Raw genomic sequence first — 21132 nt, forward strand, 5'->3', positions numbered from 1 at the left:
AAGGTCTGCAGTGTGATGAATTGCTTGTGTTGTCTGGAACAGGCTGCAAGACCAGAGAAAGTTTAAAGTTTTCCTGAGAGAGCTGAGTAGGATTGGTTTCATTAGCCAGGGCCCCTCCTTTGCAGAGAGCACTGGTGTTTGTGTGCTGTTAACTGCAGCAGATTTGAAGGCATAAGGCTCTTTGATTTGCTGGATTGTGTGTTTTCTTACATTAAATCTTGTATGTACCTAAAGCCAAACAGATGAGGGATTTGTGTAACATACACGCTTACGTGCATAATCAGCTCTGATGTACACGGGAGTACAAATCTGCTTGCTTTGTTCTGGGACCTGAACAGATCTCCTAACGGTTTCTCTATAGCAGACCAACAGGAAGAATCTTGCCTGCTCTGAAGTCGATGATGATTTTCCTTCCCACTGAGTGGGAGATGGTTTACTGCCTAGGTATCAGGGAAGAGTGTGAGACAGATTTCTACATCAGCATGCTTTTTCCTCTCTGATGTTGCAAATACGTGGAGAATACATGGTGCTAAAAGTATTGTTTATTAGCGGGTGCTGGAAATACTAATCTATCTTTGTGCATGAAATTAGTATTTTGGATTCATAAAACATTAGCACAGGACACCAATCTTTACGGCATGAGAGCACTTGTGCTGGTAGAGCACTGCATGTCTGAAAGTAGGGCATCTCTTGGTAAATCTTTCTTACTATGATCTGTATCACCAGGACAAGAAGTTTCCTTACTTGCTCCCAGCCCTCCTCAAACCATTCTTCACAGTCTTCTTCATTATATTCACATATTTCAGTGTTTGAAAATTCAGTATTTTATCTCTGGTCTGAATTAGTGTGGCCAGCAAGCCACAAATGAGTAAAATGGAGATGGAGATGTTACATGTGCAATTACTATACTATACTTCACCATGCTACATTATACTATTTGGTTCCCTGCTTAAAATCCACTTCTTCAGAGAGTTTTTTCTTTTCGCATTTTGCTCATCTAACATGGCCTCTGCAAGTATAGTCATCTTTTATCGCTCTAGAAAGCTTTGATTCATAGTATTTTTAATTATTAAACGTAGTTCAAAGTACCTGATAAACTGGGGAATAGCTGCTGCTGAAATGGAAATGACGTCTGGAGATTTGTTTGTGGGTTTAAGCTTATCTATTCAGGTGGGTGGTTTGAGTGATTCCACCTTACAAAGAGCACGAGGACTTCGATCACCAGGTAATGATGTGGTTAACAGAAGATTGGATTTCCTGCAAGAAGCAATTACCTTGATTGATAAGAAAATTTGAGAAAATTCGTTCAAGACTTAATGAGATTGACAAGGTCACGGTTGAGCCAGGCATCCACCTTGAATAGATAAGGTTATATGTTTAGAAGAAGTAATCCAAAGACAATAAGCTCCTCAAAGAATGGATCATTTTTATCTGCACTGAGATGATGAATGAAAACATTAGACTTGTACCTGTGACAGAAAGTCTGGGGTGTGAAGATCAGAAGAGATTCTTCACAAAGTCATTTATAGCAGTAGTACCGTTGCTGTCCCATTTTTTTCATACCATTAGAAGGAATATAAAAATGACTTTTAGAATCTTTGTGGCCTCAAAAATCATCCCGGGGCTTTTTTTTACAACTGTGGTCTGTCAAGTAGGCTGCAGGTTGCAAGGGAACAGGTATCGCTCCCGATTACATGCACACCTCCTGCTATCCCAAGTGCAAATCCATACAGCTGTTGCTGAAGCCAAAAATGGTTTTTAGATTCATGAATCTTGCACTGTTTCTTAGCTTATGCTCAAAAAAAAAAACCCATATTGCCGAGATAATTAAATAAGACATTAAAAGGGGATAGAGATAGATGAACAAAGGATTTGATGTATAGTTTCAAACATGCTAGGAGTCATTATGGAAAATACATTTAGACGTGTAATTTCTTTCTTGAAGCGATGCAGTGGATTTTGTTGCTTTGCTTTCCGTTGCAAGGGGGAGGAAACGTATCTGGCCAGTAGAAATGGTAATTGATGCTTTTTAGTGTGCTTTAAAGCAGGTCCTCAGGAGACACCAGGCAGAAACTAAACCTATGCTTCAGTTCCTATGTCTGTGTACTTTGTACTCTTCTGCCTACTTGAAGAGCTGTCACTATTGGAACCAGCTAATTCAGGAATTTTTGCCTGTATCTCATCCTAACACCTGGTCATTTTTACTGTTTCTAATGTGGCGCGTAGTGATTCAAACACACCTTGGCCTTCTAAATGCATGTGACTTCCCCCTTGTAAGCTGCCTGGGATAGAAACCTCTGAAAGGGCTGAGAAACTTGTGTTTTTATTGCATGTGCAAGGTCCTTGCAGGTAGTGTTCCAAAAGAAGGCCCTTCTGATTTTCTTTTGAAGAGTTGTATCATTCTACGTTGGAAAAGCACATTCACAGGAACTTATGTTTGCTTATATCATATATTTTAAAGAGTTTGCAGGCAGTAGGGATAAGCACACAAAAGGGAAAGTAATTGCAAATAGTGGAGGAAACTGTGGATACATTCAATGTGTAATCTTTTATGGCTGTGGACGCTTTGCTGTATACTGCATTTAGTTTTCCTTTACAGATAACACCAGGATGAATGTAAGGAAAGTAAATATGTTCATTTTTTCCATCGAGTTTGTAAATGCATCCACAGAAACCTGCAGCTCCTGATCCGCAGCAGGAAGGCTCACCCTGCTTTCACGGAGCCAATGTCAAGTAACTGCCCCTTAATTCTCTGTCCATTTCATTGCTTTTACAATTACGCAGAGTAAAAAGTATTCTCTGCTCACCACAGCATGGTTTCTGAATCATTGCTACAGAACCCCATTAGGCTTTTACCGAACGTTTTTGATTCCATCTCTAATAAATTACATGGAAGTCCCCTAAGAAGCCCAACCTACATCTTTGATGAGGCACTGGTTCTATTTTCAGGTTTCACTAAATAATGTATTTAAACCACTCATGCTTTATAGAATTTGTTTATATTGTTATCCTCACCTCTGCGTGGAAACGCGCTTGAAATGGTTATAGATCATCCTCTTCTTAGTTCGAAGGGTTCCTACTTAATATTATTAGGAAGATTAAATTATAAGTAGTTCTGCAGTCAACGGACAAGATTCTAACCTAATTTAACAGCTTTAATGCCAGGACAGAAGACATAATGAAGACAGAACGTTTAAAATGATGTGAAGTTGGTTCTTGTGATGTAAATAACTCCTAGTTAACATCTGCCTCTTGATTTTATGTTTCTGATGGAGATGTTTTTTTCAAACAGTAAGAATGAAAGGGTGTCCTCGGGGACAGGTAGGTTACTTTGGCAGAAGGACTTTTTCAAAGGGAAGTTCATTGAGGGCAGTGTGTTGAATCGCAAAGGTGCCGTGCTCACAAGGCAGCTGGCAAGGCTTCCTAATGCATGCTGAAACTTCTTCCACGCCTTCGTGGCCCTAGGATTTCTCTTTTTGTTCAGGTTATGACTCTTGCCACCATTTTTCTTCCTTACCTGTTTGTAGGAATTGTACTCACTTCTCATGCCTACATTCCTGTTCTAGTCAGCATGGCTGCAAAATCCAGCAATTTTTTCCCTCTTTCCTCTATACAAAATCTCCCTAATTACAGATTGTTACTGAAACCTTCAGTGCAGTGGCTCCCCAATACAACAGTGTTTCCCCAATAACAAGCATGGGGCTTAACTGTGAACAAATTACAAGATCCTGAAGGCTTAATGTGATGAGATTTCCAACTTATTCTAGCGGAGCTTGAAAAAACTGGGATGCCCTTGGCATGTTTTCCTGCATTGCCAAGATGATGTGGATAATTATGTGTTCTGTATTTTGCTGGGTGTCTACAGCAGGTGTGAAGGGCTTATCTATCCTATACATGATATTGTTTCTTTTCCTATTCCTATGCATCTATTCAGAAGTTCCGTTCAAACCTTACAGAGATATCATGTGTCAACAACTTTCATCCCTTAGAATTTGATTTTTCAACCTCAGCCAGCTTGAAATACTTCTTATAGTAGGAATGGAGGATATTCTAGCCCTCTGCGCCCTCTTGGCTCTTCTGTCTGTGGCTTCTTGTCATTTTTACTGTTACTAGTCTTTTATGTTGAAGTTGCCTAGGACTTTAGGAAAGCAGCTCCATCTAACTGGGACTGGTGCATAACCACCCAGCACTTTCCTTCTGATGTTGTTGGGATGTCTGTTACAGAGCTTATACATTTTTATGCAGCGAGGTGTTGCAGTTCCTGATGCATTCATTAGAGGAAGCATCTGGATAAAAATTCGGTCAAGAGCAAGTCAAATTGTCTTCTCTTACTGATAGAAAAATTGTGAATTTCCCTGAGCCAGTTGCCCAGCCCATCAGTCTTGGATAAATGCCACGTTGAACCTACATACTACAATAAAAGCTTCATTGCCTTCCTAGGGTTGGAAGACAGTTATTTTGTATTATTGCTCTTCTTATATGGCCTTTCCTCTGCAAAAGAGCAAAATGAGCCAAGTTGGTGATTGATGTGAAGTCACCACATCTCCAGAACTATGTCACTCAGTCATTCAGCTCCATGTGATGCTAATTTAGAGAAGGCGAAAATCAAAGAGAGAGGTTGTATGCCAATGAGTGGATGCATTGATAAGAGAGAAAGAGTGGCAGGCTGTCAGGGAATTAATTATTAAGAGAACCAGAGAAGTAATAAATCATTTGTCATTCTGTTCCAGATCTATGTAAGTACTGTAAAACACATGCTTACCTTTGCCCATATGAATAGCTTCTTGGAAGACCTTCCTTCACTGGAAGCTAATGGAAAATACTCATATACTGAAAATTCACGTACCTTTAATTGAGTTTTAATGAAGTGTCTCCTCTGTCTACACACATCCCATGTATCTTCCTAAACCCTTTTGTCTTTATCCTTTCTGTCTGGAAATCATATATTGAAAAGGTCGTTTGTGTTTTTTGCTTTGTGAAGAAGAGGAGAGCTTCTATGACTGTAATGAAAACAGTAGTACAGAGTAGTGTTCCCCTTCCCAGAGAGCAGTGAATTTAATTAGCATGAGTCCTCCCTCTTCTGGAGGGAAGAGAGAAATAGCTCCTGGGCTTTTTCAAGAAAAAAAAAAAGCAATCAGAGATGTGTAAATAACCTTACAGTGTGTTGTAGGACAAAACATTTTAAGAAACCAGAAGGAAACTGCTTTGGGATGGGAGTTGTTCGTTTTGACAGACTGGACCAGTGGAGAGAAACAGGATGTTTTCCTCACGTGTTCACGTATGTTAAAGAGTTCTCTGATGAAAACTCTCTTTCTCCCTCTTGGCAAAGTGATGCCAGCAAGGATGAGTGGGGAAAAGCATCATTTTAAGCTGGGCAGAGCTCCTTCCTCCTCCTAACCACTAGCTGTCAGGTGCTGTGTTAAGTTTGACATCCAGCCAGCATAGTCTGTTTAGCTTTACCTGGTTTGGGGGAAGCAGAATAAGGGTTAATAAATCTGTGTTTCTGTTGCTTGTTTAACCTTTAAAATCAGAACATTATAGGTTCTGAGGGATTTGAAATGAAGCTGTCATTCAGATTATGGTGACAGGTTCGACTTGACTTTGCTTTACAAGGATTTAAAATCAAAAGGGTTTTTACTTCTTCTGAAGTCATCCAGTGCCCTTTTTAGCTTAAACCCCAGGGATAATTTTTCATTGTTCCCAATAGAAACTCTTTTGGCGCTATCAGCCTCACTAAGTTAGCGTTCATCCCAGCTTTGTGCTCAGTGCTTTCTTTACTACCAAGGAGTGTTGTAGTCCAGGTTAACCTTTTAGGGGTTTTGCCACAGTGCACCTGAGAGCAACTGAGTGGGCATCAAACTCTTCTTCCAAATGCAGTGCAACTGGCTGCGAGTTCCTAGTGCCTGACTTTAGATGATGCTATACAGTATGGTTCTTACTAAAAGCATTTGGAGGCAAAGCCTTGGATAGTCTACTTTAATTGTAATTGTTGCAAAACATTCTGGGGAAATTACTGTCTTCCCTTTCTTCCACTGTTCCTAGGAGTTGTTTTTGTAAAGTAAACCTTTTAGCTGAAATCAAAATTCAATTAATTACAGAAATCTGTAGGAACGTGCAGATTGTGGTGGCACATCAGGACGGTGGTCCACCTGGAGCTGCTCACTTGTCTTGCCTTTGACAGTAGCCGAGACCAGAAGCTGCAGAAAATGATTTAATACCCCTATGAATGAAGAACTTAGAGTTGACTTGGTGTGGGGAAGATTTCTGGCCACCAGGTAGCAACCTGCTTTGAACAGCAACCATTCTTTCATTTAATATTTGAATGAATGGGTGGATGGACGGACGGATGTATGGACGGATGGATGGATGGATGGATGGATGGATGGATGGATGGATGGATGGATGGATGGATGAGGTGATTCCTATCTACCTGCAAGTAATAGGAGTCCTAGATTGCCCTCCAAAACCTTCCTGTTTCTTAGTGCAGCTCCTGAATTTCAAACATAATATCTAAAAAAGAATTTGGATTGTATTTTCAAAGTCTTCTTTAAGAGAAATATTCAGTACCTGACTGTGGTTTATTCTGGTTCCTCAATGAATATACATGTAGGATGCCTGGGCAGATTTGTGTAGAATCTTGTCTGTGTTTCAAATGCACAAGTTAATGGGAATTTTGCATGCAAAAGGACCGTGAGATGAGAACGGTGAGCAAATCTGCCTCCCGGTGATTTCTTTCCAAGTATTCTGCAGCCAGCTTTATTCTCAAAGTTACCTTATGTAAACGAGTGAGAATATGCACTAGTTTGATCTCCTCCTTTATTTCTGATGCTTGTAAGGATTATGTTGTGGCGAAGCAGTAGCTTGACAGCAGCATTTCACCTTTTTTGTCTCATGAGGAAACCCTTAGCTTTCTGTTCTGTGCCTGTGAGGTTCCAGGCGAGTGCTGAGACGGGAATAAAAGAGAGGGATTGATTCTCTGCCCTATTACACCAGTGCTATGCTGGGCTACACTGCTGAAAATCCATAGCAGCACAGTGATACGAGAGCTGAGCACACCTGGGGTGGACGTGGGCTGGGCTGACATCCCTGCATTGCTGAGAGCCTGAGACAAGGCTTTGAGTACAGCATGGGACATCCTTAAAACACAGATCCATCCACTAGAATGGACACAGCATGAGCTGTTTAACACTGTTAAACTAATGCAGTGCTAGAATAAATACAAATATTGACCTTTTTTTTTTTTTTAAACCATAATATTAATCCAGTAGGATGATTGCCTAAATAAAAGCTGAGCTTTGTTGGGTTAAATTTATGTTCTAGCTTGGCAATATTAAAATTTAAATAAATGACTCTCCTAAATTTGGGTCTTAATAGAAATCCCTGGATGCTTTTAATTCTTTCTTTATGCCACTTCTTCCCCTGCCATGCCTTGCTTTTGTTTGTTAGTACTTACATGTGATTAAAATAACATGGTAGGCAAATGCAGTAGTAGAGTCATAGGCTGAGCTTCTGTAAGGCAACTCAGTTAGCTGGGCAGTCCTTCCTCCCCACCCCCACCCTCTGCTCTTTCCAGGGTCAAGTGCATCTCAGGATAGAAACTTTATTGCCTACTTTTATGTTTTCTGAGTGTTACCACCATAAGTGTTATTTGAAAATTAATTAGAATAATGTAATTAAATACAGGGTCCGTTGTTTTGAGAGCAGTCTGCAATAACTGATGAAAGGATTTCCTGCACTGTCACTAATTCACTTTTGTGTACAGTAATTGACCTTACAGTGATGTTTTTAGCCTTCCCTCATAAATAAAGCGTAGAAAATATTTGTATTTATTTATTTCAGAAGGTTAAAAAAAAATCTGGCCAATTTTCTTCATCTTTACTTTCGAAACCCTTCATTTCTTTCATTTAAGAAGGTTAGACATCATCTATTCCTGTTCTAAAGTGAGTTCCTTTAATGCTAGCTCTGAGAGCAGCCAAAGCAGGTGCAAATCCAGCCATCACTTTGCAATGTTGTGCCTGAAGGTTTCTGTAAAGACACAATTTTTAGCATGATTAGACCCTCAGTACAAACATTATGAAGGTTAATACATTTTGTGTATTTAGCAGACTGTAAATTAGAGGACTGAGCAACTTTTCTATTCAGAGACAGATTCTAATTTCGTTTTAGAATGGAGAGAGAAAGTGTGTTCATTATGTCGGATAAATTGGAGCCCTAACTAGCCTGCCAGCAAAGCCACCTCTGCTGGCACCTGCCCTGTCACTGAAATTCAGTCCTCTCCATGCTTGCCTCTCCCATTGTGCTTGCAGAAATGCTTGGAGCAGTCATCAACCTCTGTGCCAGTTGGGTTCTATAGATTTCTAAAGAAATCCAAGTCATCTTGCAGCTTGCTTTGGGGTTTTTTGATCAGTTTTCAAGTTGAGTCTTTGAAATGTGTGTATGGCTGCTGCAGGAAATGTGGGACAGTTCTCTTAGCTCCAACTTGGATGACTAACATATTCTTCTGGAAAACAAAAAAAACAAGAAAAAGAACCATGAAATGGCAAAAATGAAGAAAATTAATGAAAGCATTAACCCCAGCACAGTCAAAACTGCAATTCTAGCAGAAACTGTAGTAGACAAGCCCAAGGAGTGAAGGCTGAGGAGAGAGCAGCCCCACTGTCTCCTGGCACATCCATTTGCGGTTACGCAGACGTCACGTTTCCTGGACACACACTAAATTGAAATGAAGAGGGGCTGTAGCCTGGCATAGAGGGCCACAATTCTGTATCAAGAGCATTCTTAAGAGCCACCAAGGAACACACATCTGATCTTGAGAAAAATCTGCCTTTTCATTAAGTAATAGTCAGGAAAACTAACTTTGGTGCAGATCACTAACTGCCTGCAGATCACTATCTTCCACCCATCACAGATGGCAGGAGACACACGCGGGACCATTAGTAACAGAAGCTGTCAGCAGTTCTTGTGATGGTACAACGACACTTCCTCCTCTAAACACAAAATAACATGATTTGTGTAGCAAAGACTGTTGCTCAGTGCTAGGGGCATCGTCATCCGTCATCTCTGGCTTACTTTGCAGGGAGCTGGTCAGGAAACTGGCAGTGCTTTCAGTTGCTACCAACTACCAGTTGCCTTCCCAACTTCCAATACAATGCAAAGGCAGCATTTGTTTTTCCTCTGACCAGTTGGTTCTTCTGAAATATATAGAAGCTATGTCTCTGCACTCAGGCAGTTGGATCCAGCATTTCTCAGTTTTTCTCCAAAGATGCTCCTGGGTCTGCTTGGTTCAATTCAGCTGTCTTTTTGAGGGTCTTAGGTCTGTAGTTGGTGCTGGCAGTTGTTCTGATGCTGTATTGACTCTGAAATGTTGTAACCTCGGATTTTAGCCATTTTAACACCTTTCTAGACCTTCCTATACTTCACTTGCCAGATGCTAAACCTGAGCCCAGCCCTGGATAAATCCCTGATATAACGGTGGTCCCATGGCTTGCTCACAGACCTCCAGTTTCTGATTCTCCATCACGTTCCCTATGCCCGGCTGGGGAAGTTGGCTTCCTAGGTAAGTCTCATTATTTCCTTGAACACAAATAGGTCAGTGACACAAGCACCTAAGTGCTTGGAATATTTTTCCTTTCAGTTTACGTGTGTCATTGTCAAGGACATCTGTCTTCTGCTTGCTCAGATGCTTGACCCTCTGTGGGGCCCTTGGAAATAACCAGCAAGTGAAGCTTCCTACCATCAGCAAGTCAGAAATGGTGCTTTTCTCCCCGAACTGATGCTTGTCTTCAGTTTTCTTCTACAACTGGGCATTAATTTACATATTCCTCTCTACACACAACTCGAAAACAGCATAGAGAGTATTGGCGGGGAGGAGAACATCAATAATGATTCTTGCTTCTTATTTTTAAGTTGAATCTGCTGGCTTTGTTTCATTTTGTTTCCCTTTGCCTCAATTTGTTTTTATAGCACGTTTATTTTTCCTGTGATGGGCGGTTTCCTGATTCACGCTCCTTAATCCTTCATCGTTTCCCCCTCGTTTGTATTCATCTTCACTTTCTCTTTCTTCGTTCCTTCTTATTATTATTTTGCCCTAGTTAAATTTGATAACTTTTCCCCATCCTTTCCAAGATAGCAGCCGCTCTCTTTGCTGCCTCCCAATAATAGCAGCGCTCTGCCTCTGACACTAAGGAGATAACCCTTTGTGCGTGTCCCTTCCTCGCTAAGCGATACAGACAACTCTCAAGCAATGACAAAAGCCAGCTAAGCGGTGATGAAATACAAACATTTTCTGGCATGCTGAGAAAGCCTGCCTGGAGCAGAGGCTGGGCCGCTGTGATTGATTTGCCGGCGGGATCCGCAGGGAGGGATGGAGCTGTCCAAGTGGTAAGAGTCTTTACGAGCAGAGCAGATGACAGACTTAAGACAAGCCCTAAGGAGTGTGTCTTTGAAATTTAATAACATAAGAAGAAAAATATTCCACACTTCACTAGCAAATCTAATGCTACACACTAAAAGCATTATGAAGCTTTTTTTCTCCTCCTTTTTTTTTTTTTTCCTTCTTTTTTTAGTAAAAGACAGAGGGACGTTTTAGGAAAGTTGATTAAGAATGTGGTTTCCACGCCGCTTCATTTGAGAAAATCATACTGATGGCTGATGTACGTTTTCTGCACTTTATAACTTCTGAAGTGTATTAATTTTCCTTGCTGGGGAAAATGTCGTTCATAAAGATTTGGGGAGGAGGGAGGGGGCCTGACATCCTTATTATGCTGTCACATAAAGACTTCTGCTTCAGACTCTTCAAGGTCTGTGTCTCTGGAAGAGTGACAGACTAATAGATTCTATTCTTAAATTCAAAGTATCGTTGATAGCATACCATGCAATTTATCTTTAAAATAAAAAAAAAAAAGGTGAAAAAAAATTCTGCTGATGCATAGTTGCAGAAAGTCGCTGGGAGATAGCTGAATAAAATTGAATTTCTCCTATCTTGCAAAAATATAAACACAGAGTATTGACATGCTCGGCTCCGAGTGCCTGTATCTTCACAGTGTAGGACCAGATGTAATTACCTACGTACTGTGAATTTCATTCCCATCACAGAATCTTGAGGCAGGAATATCGAATGCTCCCAAGCCTGTAAGCAGCCATAGCATTTCCAATGGGAATAATGACTTTTGATGACACGATCCATTGTGGCGTGAAATAAGTTCACGTCGTTACACATATCTGGGAGAAGCACAAACAGGGTTTAATAACGTAGAGATAAATGAAACACAAAACATGTATTTATTCTCCATCAGGCCCTTAAGATCAGAAATCTGGATCTCGGCAGTAGTGGGAGCAGAGAGAGATGACTCTTGGGACTCGTTGTTGGTATTTTGCCTCTGATGCCAGGATTTTAAAACCCAGCTGTGGATTTCCAGCTGTGAGTAGGCAGTAAATGATGCTAGATGTGCATTTTAGAGAGTTATAGATAAACTGTGTAAGCATATGAGAAGCAAAAGCTTTGATAGTACGAGGAATTTGCCTGAACAATTCAGGTAGTCGGTGAATTACCTGCTCCTGCTAAACGAATAACTCTTACTTGAAACCATTCCGGTTGGCCCCAGACTGTGCAAACTAGGCAATATAAATGCAGCTGGTAGAATTCGTGCACATACAAATGAGATGAGTAAAAATGAATCTCCGTTCTTTAAGCAAATCAGGTGCGTTCACAACATTGCCTTTGTTTTGCTCCATCGTGAAATTGCAGAATAGATGGGAAGGAAATGAGAATGCTGAATTGTGAAGCAATGGCAAGAATGTATGGGCAGACAGCTTCATGCTTCATCTCGGGATATCACAGCACTTAACTTGGCAAGCAGTTTTTTCTAACTCCTTCCTGCTGCTGCCTAGCTACTTTTCTAATCGCTGCTATCAATCAGCCAATTCCATTTCACATTGCACTCTGGAAATCAGTGGGAACCAGCCATCACTGCTGGAGGAACATCCCCCCATGGCACTGTCCCCCAGGGGAGATCTCATCTGATTGTTGCTTAGGATCCTTTCTTTCTCCATGGCACAGCTCTGTAGTTGGTGTTTGTTCCCTCAACCAAATCCTTAGCGCCTCCAGATAGAACGTTCCTCTTCTCTGGAAGCAATTGAAGCAGTTTATGCCTCTTGATTGATATTACACACTTAACAATAATTTGCCAGTCCAGATACAACCAGGTTAATCTGAAATTGTTTCAGGTTTCTACACTTTCCTTTACTGTTAAGTCACAGCGAGTTGAGGTGTCAGAGGCAATCCTTATGCATCAAGAAATCTCTCCTCAGACTTCATTCCTTTTGATTGTTTTCGTGCTTAAAACCTAGGCCAAGCTTTAGAACAATGACTACAGGTTTTGTGTCTGGATTTTGAGGTGGTGACATGGAATTTTTGGGGAGAGAATACCAGTAAGCAGTACAAAATCAGGGAGACCGTGTTTTGTTTTCAGACCAACAAAACTGGAGGAGCTGAACTGAGACAGAGGTGGCAAATTGCAGCTGGTGTAGATTTATAGCTCGTTCTGAGAGCCAAGGAGTGGATTACGCTCCTCCATTTGCCAGCTTTTCATCTCTGCTGTGTATAACGGTGTCCTTTTCATTTCATAATTAATCCAAATAGAGTACAGGTAACTAATGAAAATAAGATTGAAATACAGTTGTGTGGAAGACAAATGGGTCTACAAATGGCACGTACAGGCAATGGATGATGCTAACTGTTTGTAATATGCCTGTGCCTTTCAGAGGAATTAAAGTCTTACCCCATGAATCCTACTGAGGCAGTCTGTGTGATGAGAACTGATCTGTGTAGCACGAGGAGAATTTCTAAAGCAGGTTTACTGGCTTGATTTAATGTTCTCAGAAAGAGATTCAGGTCCTGATCCTGAGTTTACCATTGATTTCTTCTGTTCATTTCAAATCTAATGCTAAATACTTTGCGCTGCCTTAAGTATTTCCATCGCTGGTCTTCAGGTGCTACGGAAAAATGTTATTTTAATTTTGGGGTGGAATCTCTCCTTAGCATCCACAACAAACCGTGGGTTTCTTGTCTTTTTTTTTTTTTTTTTTCCTTCCAATTTTTAATTTTGAGTTTAAAAGCTGCTGTTTAGAGCTTTGAAATAATAATTCCAGATTTCCTGAAAAGCATCAGCATCCAGGCTGGGAGAAAGCTACAGAAGCTTTGCTGATGTTGTGCATAGGGCAGCTTCATCACAGATGCTCATTCTACTCCCTGCAGCTCAGCTTCTAAATCAAACTAAAAGCAGTTATTCAGTCCCCTTCATGTGAATGTATAGTAGTTTAGCCCTGGATTGGTTCTGTCTCTGCATTGTGCAGCTGGTTCTTAGTTAATGCACTTCTGCCATGATTGCTTTTTAATAGAGCAGATCAGGAGATTAATTTAAACTGTATTTATAATAACAAAAGAATTCCATGAATTCTGCGTTAATCCATAGATTGTGAGAGTTAAATGATTTTCTCGTGCTACTTATTACAATTACTTGATGTCTTTAGGACCTCGGATTTCATCAGTGATTCAACCATTATTATGGTGCAAAAATAAACTTCTCAGCATAAAATTTACTATGTGCATGAGGTGGTGAGAGCTAGGCAAGGCAATTCATGGGCAAAGTCATGGAAGGAGTGTGGCTGGAAGGAGGTGGAACTGAAGCTACTGAAGCTTGGGCTCTTGTTCTGTTTGTGGGCTATGAAGTGCAAGGGAGTCTGGTGAAGGCTCACTCCTGAGCTTGAAGCAGAGCAGAGCATGCTTGGATAGAGTTTTTATGGTGAGTTTTCTTTGCTTTAAGTGCTTCCCTTGATTTTGCAAGCAGAAATGGGAATAAAGAAACAAAATCTTTATATCAAGCATATTAGGCCAGATTTCACTGCTAGCAGAATTGGTATCCGCTAATGCGTTTATATCTGAAGTTAAAGTCTTGGCCCTTAGCCTCTGAGCAGCAGTTTATGACCATTCTGGATACAGTTCAGAGCTATGCTAAGTGGTTCCATTTGAAAGACATTTTTCAATTACAAAAAAAACCAAACGATTTTGGGAAAAGGTTCTGTTTAAAAATGCCTGTTGAAGTTCCGTTTAAGCGTGCTAGCCTATCTACTTCAGTTAGGTTGCTAAAGCTCTTGTGAAAAAATCCTAGCTCCCTACCAAGCCTATTAGCACTGTACAAGGAATGGCAGAGAGAAATGTGAATACATCTTTGGATGCATATGTCTGGGATATAGAGTTTATATATAAAAGAGGCGTCTGTGTTTCTCATTGCCATTGCTGCAATTAAAACGTCAATCCTGAGCGTCTTAACTTTGCAGGAAATGTAGAACCAAACTTGAAAGCCATTGAAATGCTTGAACTCAGACTAAAAGACAACATCAAAAGTTTCTTATTGATATGTTTTATTTCCAGAGACATTAAACAAGAAAATAGATAAATAGGTAAATAAAGGAACATGAGAAATAAGAAGGTTCCTTACTGGTCTGATGCTCTGCTTTGCTTCTAGGAGGTAAACACTGTTAACAGCCCTCCGATGTCTGCAGTTGCTACTAAGCAGTGCTGTACAAAGCCAGGGCCAGTGGGAAAAGCAAATGAGCAACTGTGTGTTGCTGAGCCAGGTATCACCGCACCAATGGGTCCCTTCAGTCCTACAGCTCAGGCTGACTGAGACAAGGTGTTGTGTGTTTTTTTTGTGGGGGCCGTTCGTGTGGGGACCAATGGATGCCCTTACCTTCCTCTGGGCAGCAGTGGCTTCTTCCTCAGCCTGAAACTCGGGAAGGGATGGAGATCTTTCCAGGTCCCGTGGCACTTTGGTGAAGCCGTAGCGGTTGAGCTGGCGAACAAAGCTCTTCATGCCTGTACAGCTGATGTCACTGCACAGCACTATTGCTGGTCCTGCCCTGAGCCACAGCTGTTTGAACTTGAGTCGTGAGGCAAATGTACTGTGTTGGAAGGAGACCAGCCCTCAGCGAGGCCTTGCTGCCCCTTCCCTATGTTCTCCCCCGAATTGCTCCCTGCTGGTGTCCTGGGTGTTCCTCTGCTTCTGCTGATGAGGCTGAAATCCCTTTCCCAGTGCCTGCAGCATGATTACCATAGCACAGCTTGTGCAAGGGAGTAGCTGTGTGCCAAAACGATGCTCTGCAATGTCAGAGGCAGTGCAGAGGCTGCTCTGTAGGTCCAGCATGGAGAAAGACACAAAATATGCTGTGCTGATGGCGTAAACAGGATGTGTGGAACTGCTCTTTGGTTCCTTTGCTTTTCTTTGGCATTTTAGAGACAGAAAAAGTGAGCCAACAAAAGCAGGGATGTTCTCTGTGCCTTTTAACTCTCACTCCTCTGTACAGGATCAAGTGCCTTACCTGTAAAGGCAAGGTGTGATATAGAAGTGGTGTCTGGATGCTGTAGTGCACTGTTTGAGGACAGTGCTAAGCTGGAGGAGCTGTTGAACCCCTCAAAGGCAGAGAGGCCTTGCAGGGGTTTTGGCCAATGGGAGGGCTGTGCAAGCAGCAAGCATGTGAAGTTTGCCAAGAACACATGCTGAGTTATGCCTGTGGGACAGCCCTGGCCCTGTGTTCATATGGGGGGGCATGCAGCTGGAGAGCATCCCCAGGAAAGGGATCGGCATTTTGGTGATGGCAGCTTGGATCGGACCTGTGTCCTGTTCTCAAACCCAGGATGGATGCAGAGCTCTTGGTGAAAGTGCAGATTAGGGCCTCCATGATGATCCAAGGGCTGGGGCTCTGCTCCCATGAAGGTAGGCTGAACAGACTGGGCTTGTTTCAGCATGGAGAAAAGAAGGTTGTGGGGACGCCTCATTGTGGTGTTGTGGTATTGAAGTGGAGATTAGAAAGAGGAGGTTTATGAACTTTATGCAAGAGTTGCTAGTGATAAGACACAGAGAAAGGTTTCCAACTTAAGGAGAGGTTTATATTAGATGTCAGGGGCATGTTTTTTTGCTGGAGTGCTGAGGTGCTGGGACTGGCTGCCTTGAGAGTGCAGGCTGGATGGAGCCCTGGGCAATGTGATCTAGAACTCGATATAAAAGGACATAATAAATGAAAAGATTAACTATTCAAACATTTTACTTCCAGAAGAACTAAACAAACAGATAAATGCATAAAGAAAGGGAAATGACTATTGAGAGGGGCAGTAAGTGAAGGGTGCTATTCCAGGAGGTACACACCTATGAGCTGCAGGGGAGGAAGGGGGAAGTGGGGACTGCTGTGGTGCTGCGTGCAGTGGGTGCAGCGCTACGGGGCCGTCCCACGGCCGGCATCTGCCCGGTGCTGGCTGCAGGTGCACGTTGGGCAGTGCGGGGCTGTGCGGGGCTGCCGGTGCGGTGGCATCATGGTGGCCGCTGCCTTCATGGCCATTGCAAAGCAGAAGCTAAGGAAAGACAGGGGGTCCCAGGGAGCCTGCAGCTGTGGTGTTGCACCCGGTGCCCGGGAGAGCTCCTGCCGAGGAGAGCCGGGTGTGGAAGTGGGGAGCACGAAGGGCAGAGAGGCGTGCGGTGGAGGAGCACAGGCGGCACCCAGCATCGGGCTGCTGCTCGGAGGCAGCGGGGAGCAGGGCAGAGCCTGGCACTGCTGCGGCGCTGGTGCTGCCGCAGGGCCTGGCAGGCTGTGAGCAGTGCCTGCTGGGGCCCCAGGGCTGTCTGTCTTGGGGAGCTTGGCCGGCGGGGGCCCCGCGTTTGCTGCTGCCTGCGTGCCTTGTGGCTCTGCTGCCTGCAGGCTCCTCTCTGGCCCGGCAGCCGCTCCCTGCGTGGGCTGGGCACCGGGGCTGCTCCTCTGGAGGCTCTCATTCAGAGCCTCCTGCAGGCCAGGGCCAGGGGCAGCCTCGGCTCTTCTCTTCCGGGAAGCTCTTCGCTTGCAGTGCTCCAGAAGCCCCGGGTCATCTCTCCTGAAGAGTGGGCAGGAGTAGAGGAGTAACTGCAAGATGTAAAGGAGAAGAGGTGGTTAGGTGGTTTCAGTGTGGGGCTGAGGGGCAGCAAGATAGAGCAACTCAGGTGCTAATGGCTGAGGGCAAGCTGAGGACAAGGCTTATGGGTGTCTTAATTTCAGCTGAGATGCGGTTATATTCTTCGGAGTGCTGGTCTGATGCTCTGCTTTGCTTCTAGGAGGTAAACACTGTTAACAGCCCTCCGATGTCTGCAGTTGCTACTAAGCAGTGCTGTACAAAGCCAGGGCCAGTGGGAAAAGCAAGTGAGCGACTGTGTGTTGCTGAGCCAGGTATCACCGCACCAATGGGTCCCTTCAGTCCTGCAGCTCAGGCTGACTGAGACAAGGTGTTGTGTGTTTTTTCTGTGAGGGCCGTTTGTGTGGGGACCAATGGATGCCCTTACCTTCCTCTGGGCAGCAGTGGCTTCTTCCTCAGCCTGAAACTCGGGAAGGGACAGAGATCTTTCCTGGTCCCGTGGCACCTTGGTGAAGCCGTAGCGGTTGAGCTGGCGAACAAAGTTCTTCATGCCTGTACAGCCAAATGGTCTCACAGGTGCTTCCTTGGCCAGGACTTCCACCATGAACAGTTGTTCCTCGATCACGAGGCAGTTTCCTCCGTGGCCCCACCAGATGCTTTTCACTTGGTCACTTTCGGCCAGCACCCAGAGTTTCTGTGGGAAGCTGAGGGCTGAGAAGACACCAGCGTGGCCCGCGCCTTCCTCAGAGGAACTCAGAGGGAAACCGTTGGTTTCCTCTTCATCAGGAAACATTTGTGACTCCTTTACTTCCTCTGTTGGTGTTCCAGCAGCGCGGCCAGCTGGTGCTTGGTTGTGAGCTGCCGGCTCAGTGGAAGCAGAGCCTGGGGTCTCAAACAGCTCCTCCAGATCAGCAGCAGAAGCTGTTTCCGCAGCTGATGTGTCCATTTCAGTGTCTCTTGTCCGGTTTGAACCAAAGAGTGAGCGTGCACCCACTTGTGCAGTGAGCCAATGTCCGCCCTGCCTGCTGGCACGGGGACTGCACCGGCACTGCCTGGGGGTTCCGGTGGGAGATGCTCAGGTGTCACCATGGTGCCCTTGTGTGGGCACTGTGACATGAGCGTGCGGTGCCCAAGGCTGGGCTGGAGCCGGCCGAGGCGATGTCATTTGTTGCCATGGATGTCCCACTGGTCACAGGGGTGTTTTCTGAGCCTTTTAAATCACACCCATCTGTACAGGATGAAGCACCTTCTCTGTAAAGGGAAGGTTTGATGTAGAAGTGGTGTCTGGATGCAGCACTGGAGTGCATGCTAACTTTATGGACATCACTGACCTGAAGAGATCTTGAGCCACTCCATTTCAAGGAGACCTTTCAGAGGTCTTTGTGTGAGCTTGTTTAGTGGGTGGTGTCTCAGCCTTCAGCAGGGCATTTGGAACTTGATGGTCTTGTAGGTCCCTTCCAAATCAAACCATACTGTGATTCTCTGATCTATGGTTTAGTCTCGTCCGATGGAATGGCTGTGGAAGCTGCAACAGTATGAAGTTTACCAAGAGCCTGTGCTGAGTTGTGGCCGTGGGGCAGTCCTGGCTCTATGTACAGACAAGGGAATGGGTGGCAAGAGAGCTGCTCCAGGATAGTGATCTGGAGGCTCTGGTGATGGCACGTATTTCAGTGTCAGCTGTTTTCCCCCAGAGTCAGAAGGGCCAACCCCACCCTGGGGTGCAACCTTCCCAGCTCAGGATATTCTTGTATTCTGAGTTTCTTTTTGAAGCTGTTACTTGATCATTTGGACTGCAGGGGCTGAGCTACACTCATTCAGACCTCCGGTGGTTTCGCAGGCTATGGATGAATATTCCATAAAGAATTAGAAATATTTGGGCTTTGAATAAAAGCAGTAATGTGGCGATCCATGGCAACAAATGAAACACAATTCCTATGTTTCTAGCATTTAATGGATAAGATATGCCATAAAACTATCAGAAGTGTGAACCCTTCTTAAAACCTTGGCAGGGAGCTGCATCTGAAGCACTATAAATCTGCAAAATCTGTAATGTATCATACAACGTGCTTTTTTTTTTGCTTTTTTTTTTGCTTTTTTTTCCCCCTAGTACTTGAGCATGGTATTACAGGATATTTTGCATATACCTGATACTGTAAGAACTGTATTAGCTTCGGATTCCTTTTCAACACTCTGCAGCTACGTCCCATTACCTCGCCATAGATTGTTATTGGATGCTATCCAGTGCTCCTGTATTAGTGTCATAAATGCCTCCGTGACATATGACATTTGTTACACTCGACAGCAGCATTCATTACTGCAAGCAGCAGCAGCCAGGCCGTGCTTCCTCCTATTATTTAGCCATCAGTGGACGAGAGGTGAGCACTTTGGCAGCAGGAGGAGCGGGGCAGCCCAGGGTAGTAACACTGTGTGTTATCTCCGATAGCTCAGTCGATACCTCGTGCTCACATGTAGCCAGGAGATCTGTTGACTCACAGCAGTAAACGCCTTTGTTATTATTTATGACTTTTTTAATAATGCCTCGAGGCTCTGCTGGGCAGGCTGTAAGAATCCTGCCCCAGCCAGCCCGAGGAGATAAGCTGCACAAAGCAGGGCTATCGCTTTGCATCGCAGTCAAGGAGCAGTGCATAGAAAAATGAAGTGCTGGGTACTGCAAGGCTCTTGCTGGAGCTGTCTCCAAGCCTGTCCTCTGCTTTGATGCTGTGTTTCACTGCTGCACTTGCTGGTGGATTTGTGCCTGTGAAAGTTAGTAGGTTCCTGCAGCAAATGTCTCTTGGCAATCCGAGTGCTAAAGGCTTAGATTGGTTTTCATTCTTCTCCGTGAATCAGAACCCTCCAGGCATCAATACAGACCCTGAGAAGCTAGACAAGTATCTAGTAATGGTTTCTACCAGCTTACTAATTCAGGCCACCTGCAGGTAGGTGTTTTGCACAGAGCATGCTCCTGCTTCTTGCAGACCTGCTGATTGTATGGTGTATGTGGGCCCCAAATCTCCTTTACCAACTTTTTTATTTCTTTTGTATGCAAAGTGTGATGCTGTAACAGAACACATTTTAAAAGACCTAACCCAGCATAGTTATGGGTCTGGGCACTGGTTCATTCTGCTGCACTGGGGGGACCAGAGCAAGGAATCATAGAGTCAGAGAGTCATAGAATGGCCTGGGTTGCAAAGGACCATAATGATCATCTAGCTCCAACCTCCCTGCTATGTGCAGGGTCACCAACCACTAGACCAGGCTGCCCAGAGCCACATCCAGCCGGGCCTTGAATGCCTCCAGGGATGGAGAATGCAGAATTTCCACTTTTGCAGTGAGTGCCATCAGTGCCTCAGGCCATTGCCTGGTTTGGGCTCCTGTTCTTCTCTTTTGGTTTCATATGGGATCAAAGAAGTTGCACACTGCAGAAAACATGCTGCCCATCACAGGAGACCTACAGGCAAACAGTCCAGGTGCAGAGAGATCAATGTTAAGCATACGCCATTTCACCTGTCACTGAATGAGGCTTACACCTATTGCAAAAGGAGTCACAAAAAGAAAGTTTCAGAAAGTAAACTAGACTTTGTGGAACATAAAGAATTCATTTGACTAATGCAACTCTGCACTAAGTTTCTGCCAGCAGCGTTTTCTAGCATGGGGCTCCAAGGGCAAAAAAGCCAGAATTTCATAGCAGTGTAAGGCTAATGATTAAAGTGTGTATGCTGGCAGTCACGGGAGCAGCACCGGAGGAGGAAGCACACGCCTTTCTCTTTGGCGTTCTGACAGCCTGATATTAAAGACCTGCAAGTGTCAGAAGACGGAGGAAATCAGCTGGCCCTTCTGACAGATTGTACAGCGTAGTGTCTGTGCTGTCAAGGCAGTGAATATGACAAAGCTGAGAAATGACAGTAATAGGAATGTTTAGGAAAGGGAACAAGCCTAATAGAGATGCCGCTGTTGACAATTACATGCTTATGTTAGAAGTCAATTATTTGAGCTTTTGTGGTCGGTGAAGAATTTATTGAGCTTGTTTTTCTACGTCTGGTTTTTCTTTTTGTTTTCGTACCCTTACTGTGCGTCTGTTTTTACTATCATGGTAAAAATACTGCTTAGTCGAAATGTGGAAAAAAGCAGCTCGTTGCTCTGCAATGCTCTGTTTCACTTGAATTATCAGAGTAGTGCAGGCAGCATCTGAGGGCTCCGTT

General features: G+C 43.9%; 2 protein-coding genes across 2 annotated transcripts in view; one reads left to right on the plus strand and one right to left on the minus strand.

Annotated features, from left to right (window-relative positions):
• The window catches only part of SPAG16 (sperm associated antigen 16), a gene marked incomplete at both ends in the record, with an annotated part of 350116 nt that overhangs the window by 320371 nt on the left and 8613 nt on the right, over positions 1-21132 (plus strand). The gene's annotated exons all lie outside the window — the stretch shown is intronic.
• LOC306949341 (uncharacterized protein) lies at positions 16270-17879 on the minus strand (the record flags this gene model as incomplete). The annotated part of the gene is made up of 2 exons (XM_079539205.1): positions 16270-16947; positions 17361-17879. The coding sequence occupies 2 exons, from the start codon at positions 17877-17879 to the stop codon at positions 16270-16272; spliced, it is 1197 nt and encodes a 398-aa protein (XP_079395331.1).

Source organism: Tetrao urogallus (assembly GCF_951394365.1).
Source record: "Tetrao urogallus genome assembly, chromosome: 8".
In the NCBI taxonomy this organism is placed as follows: Eukaryota; Metazoa; Chordata; class Aves; order Galliformes; family Phasianidae; genus Tetrao; species Tetrao urogallus.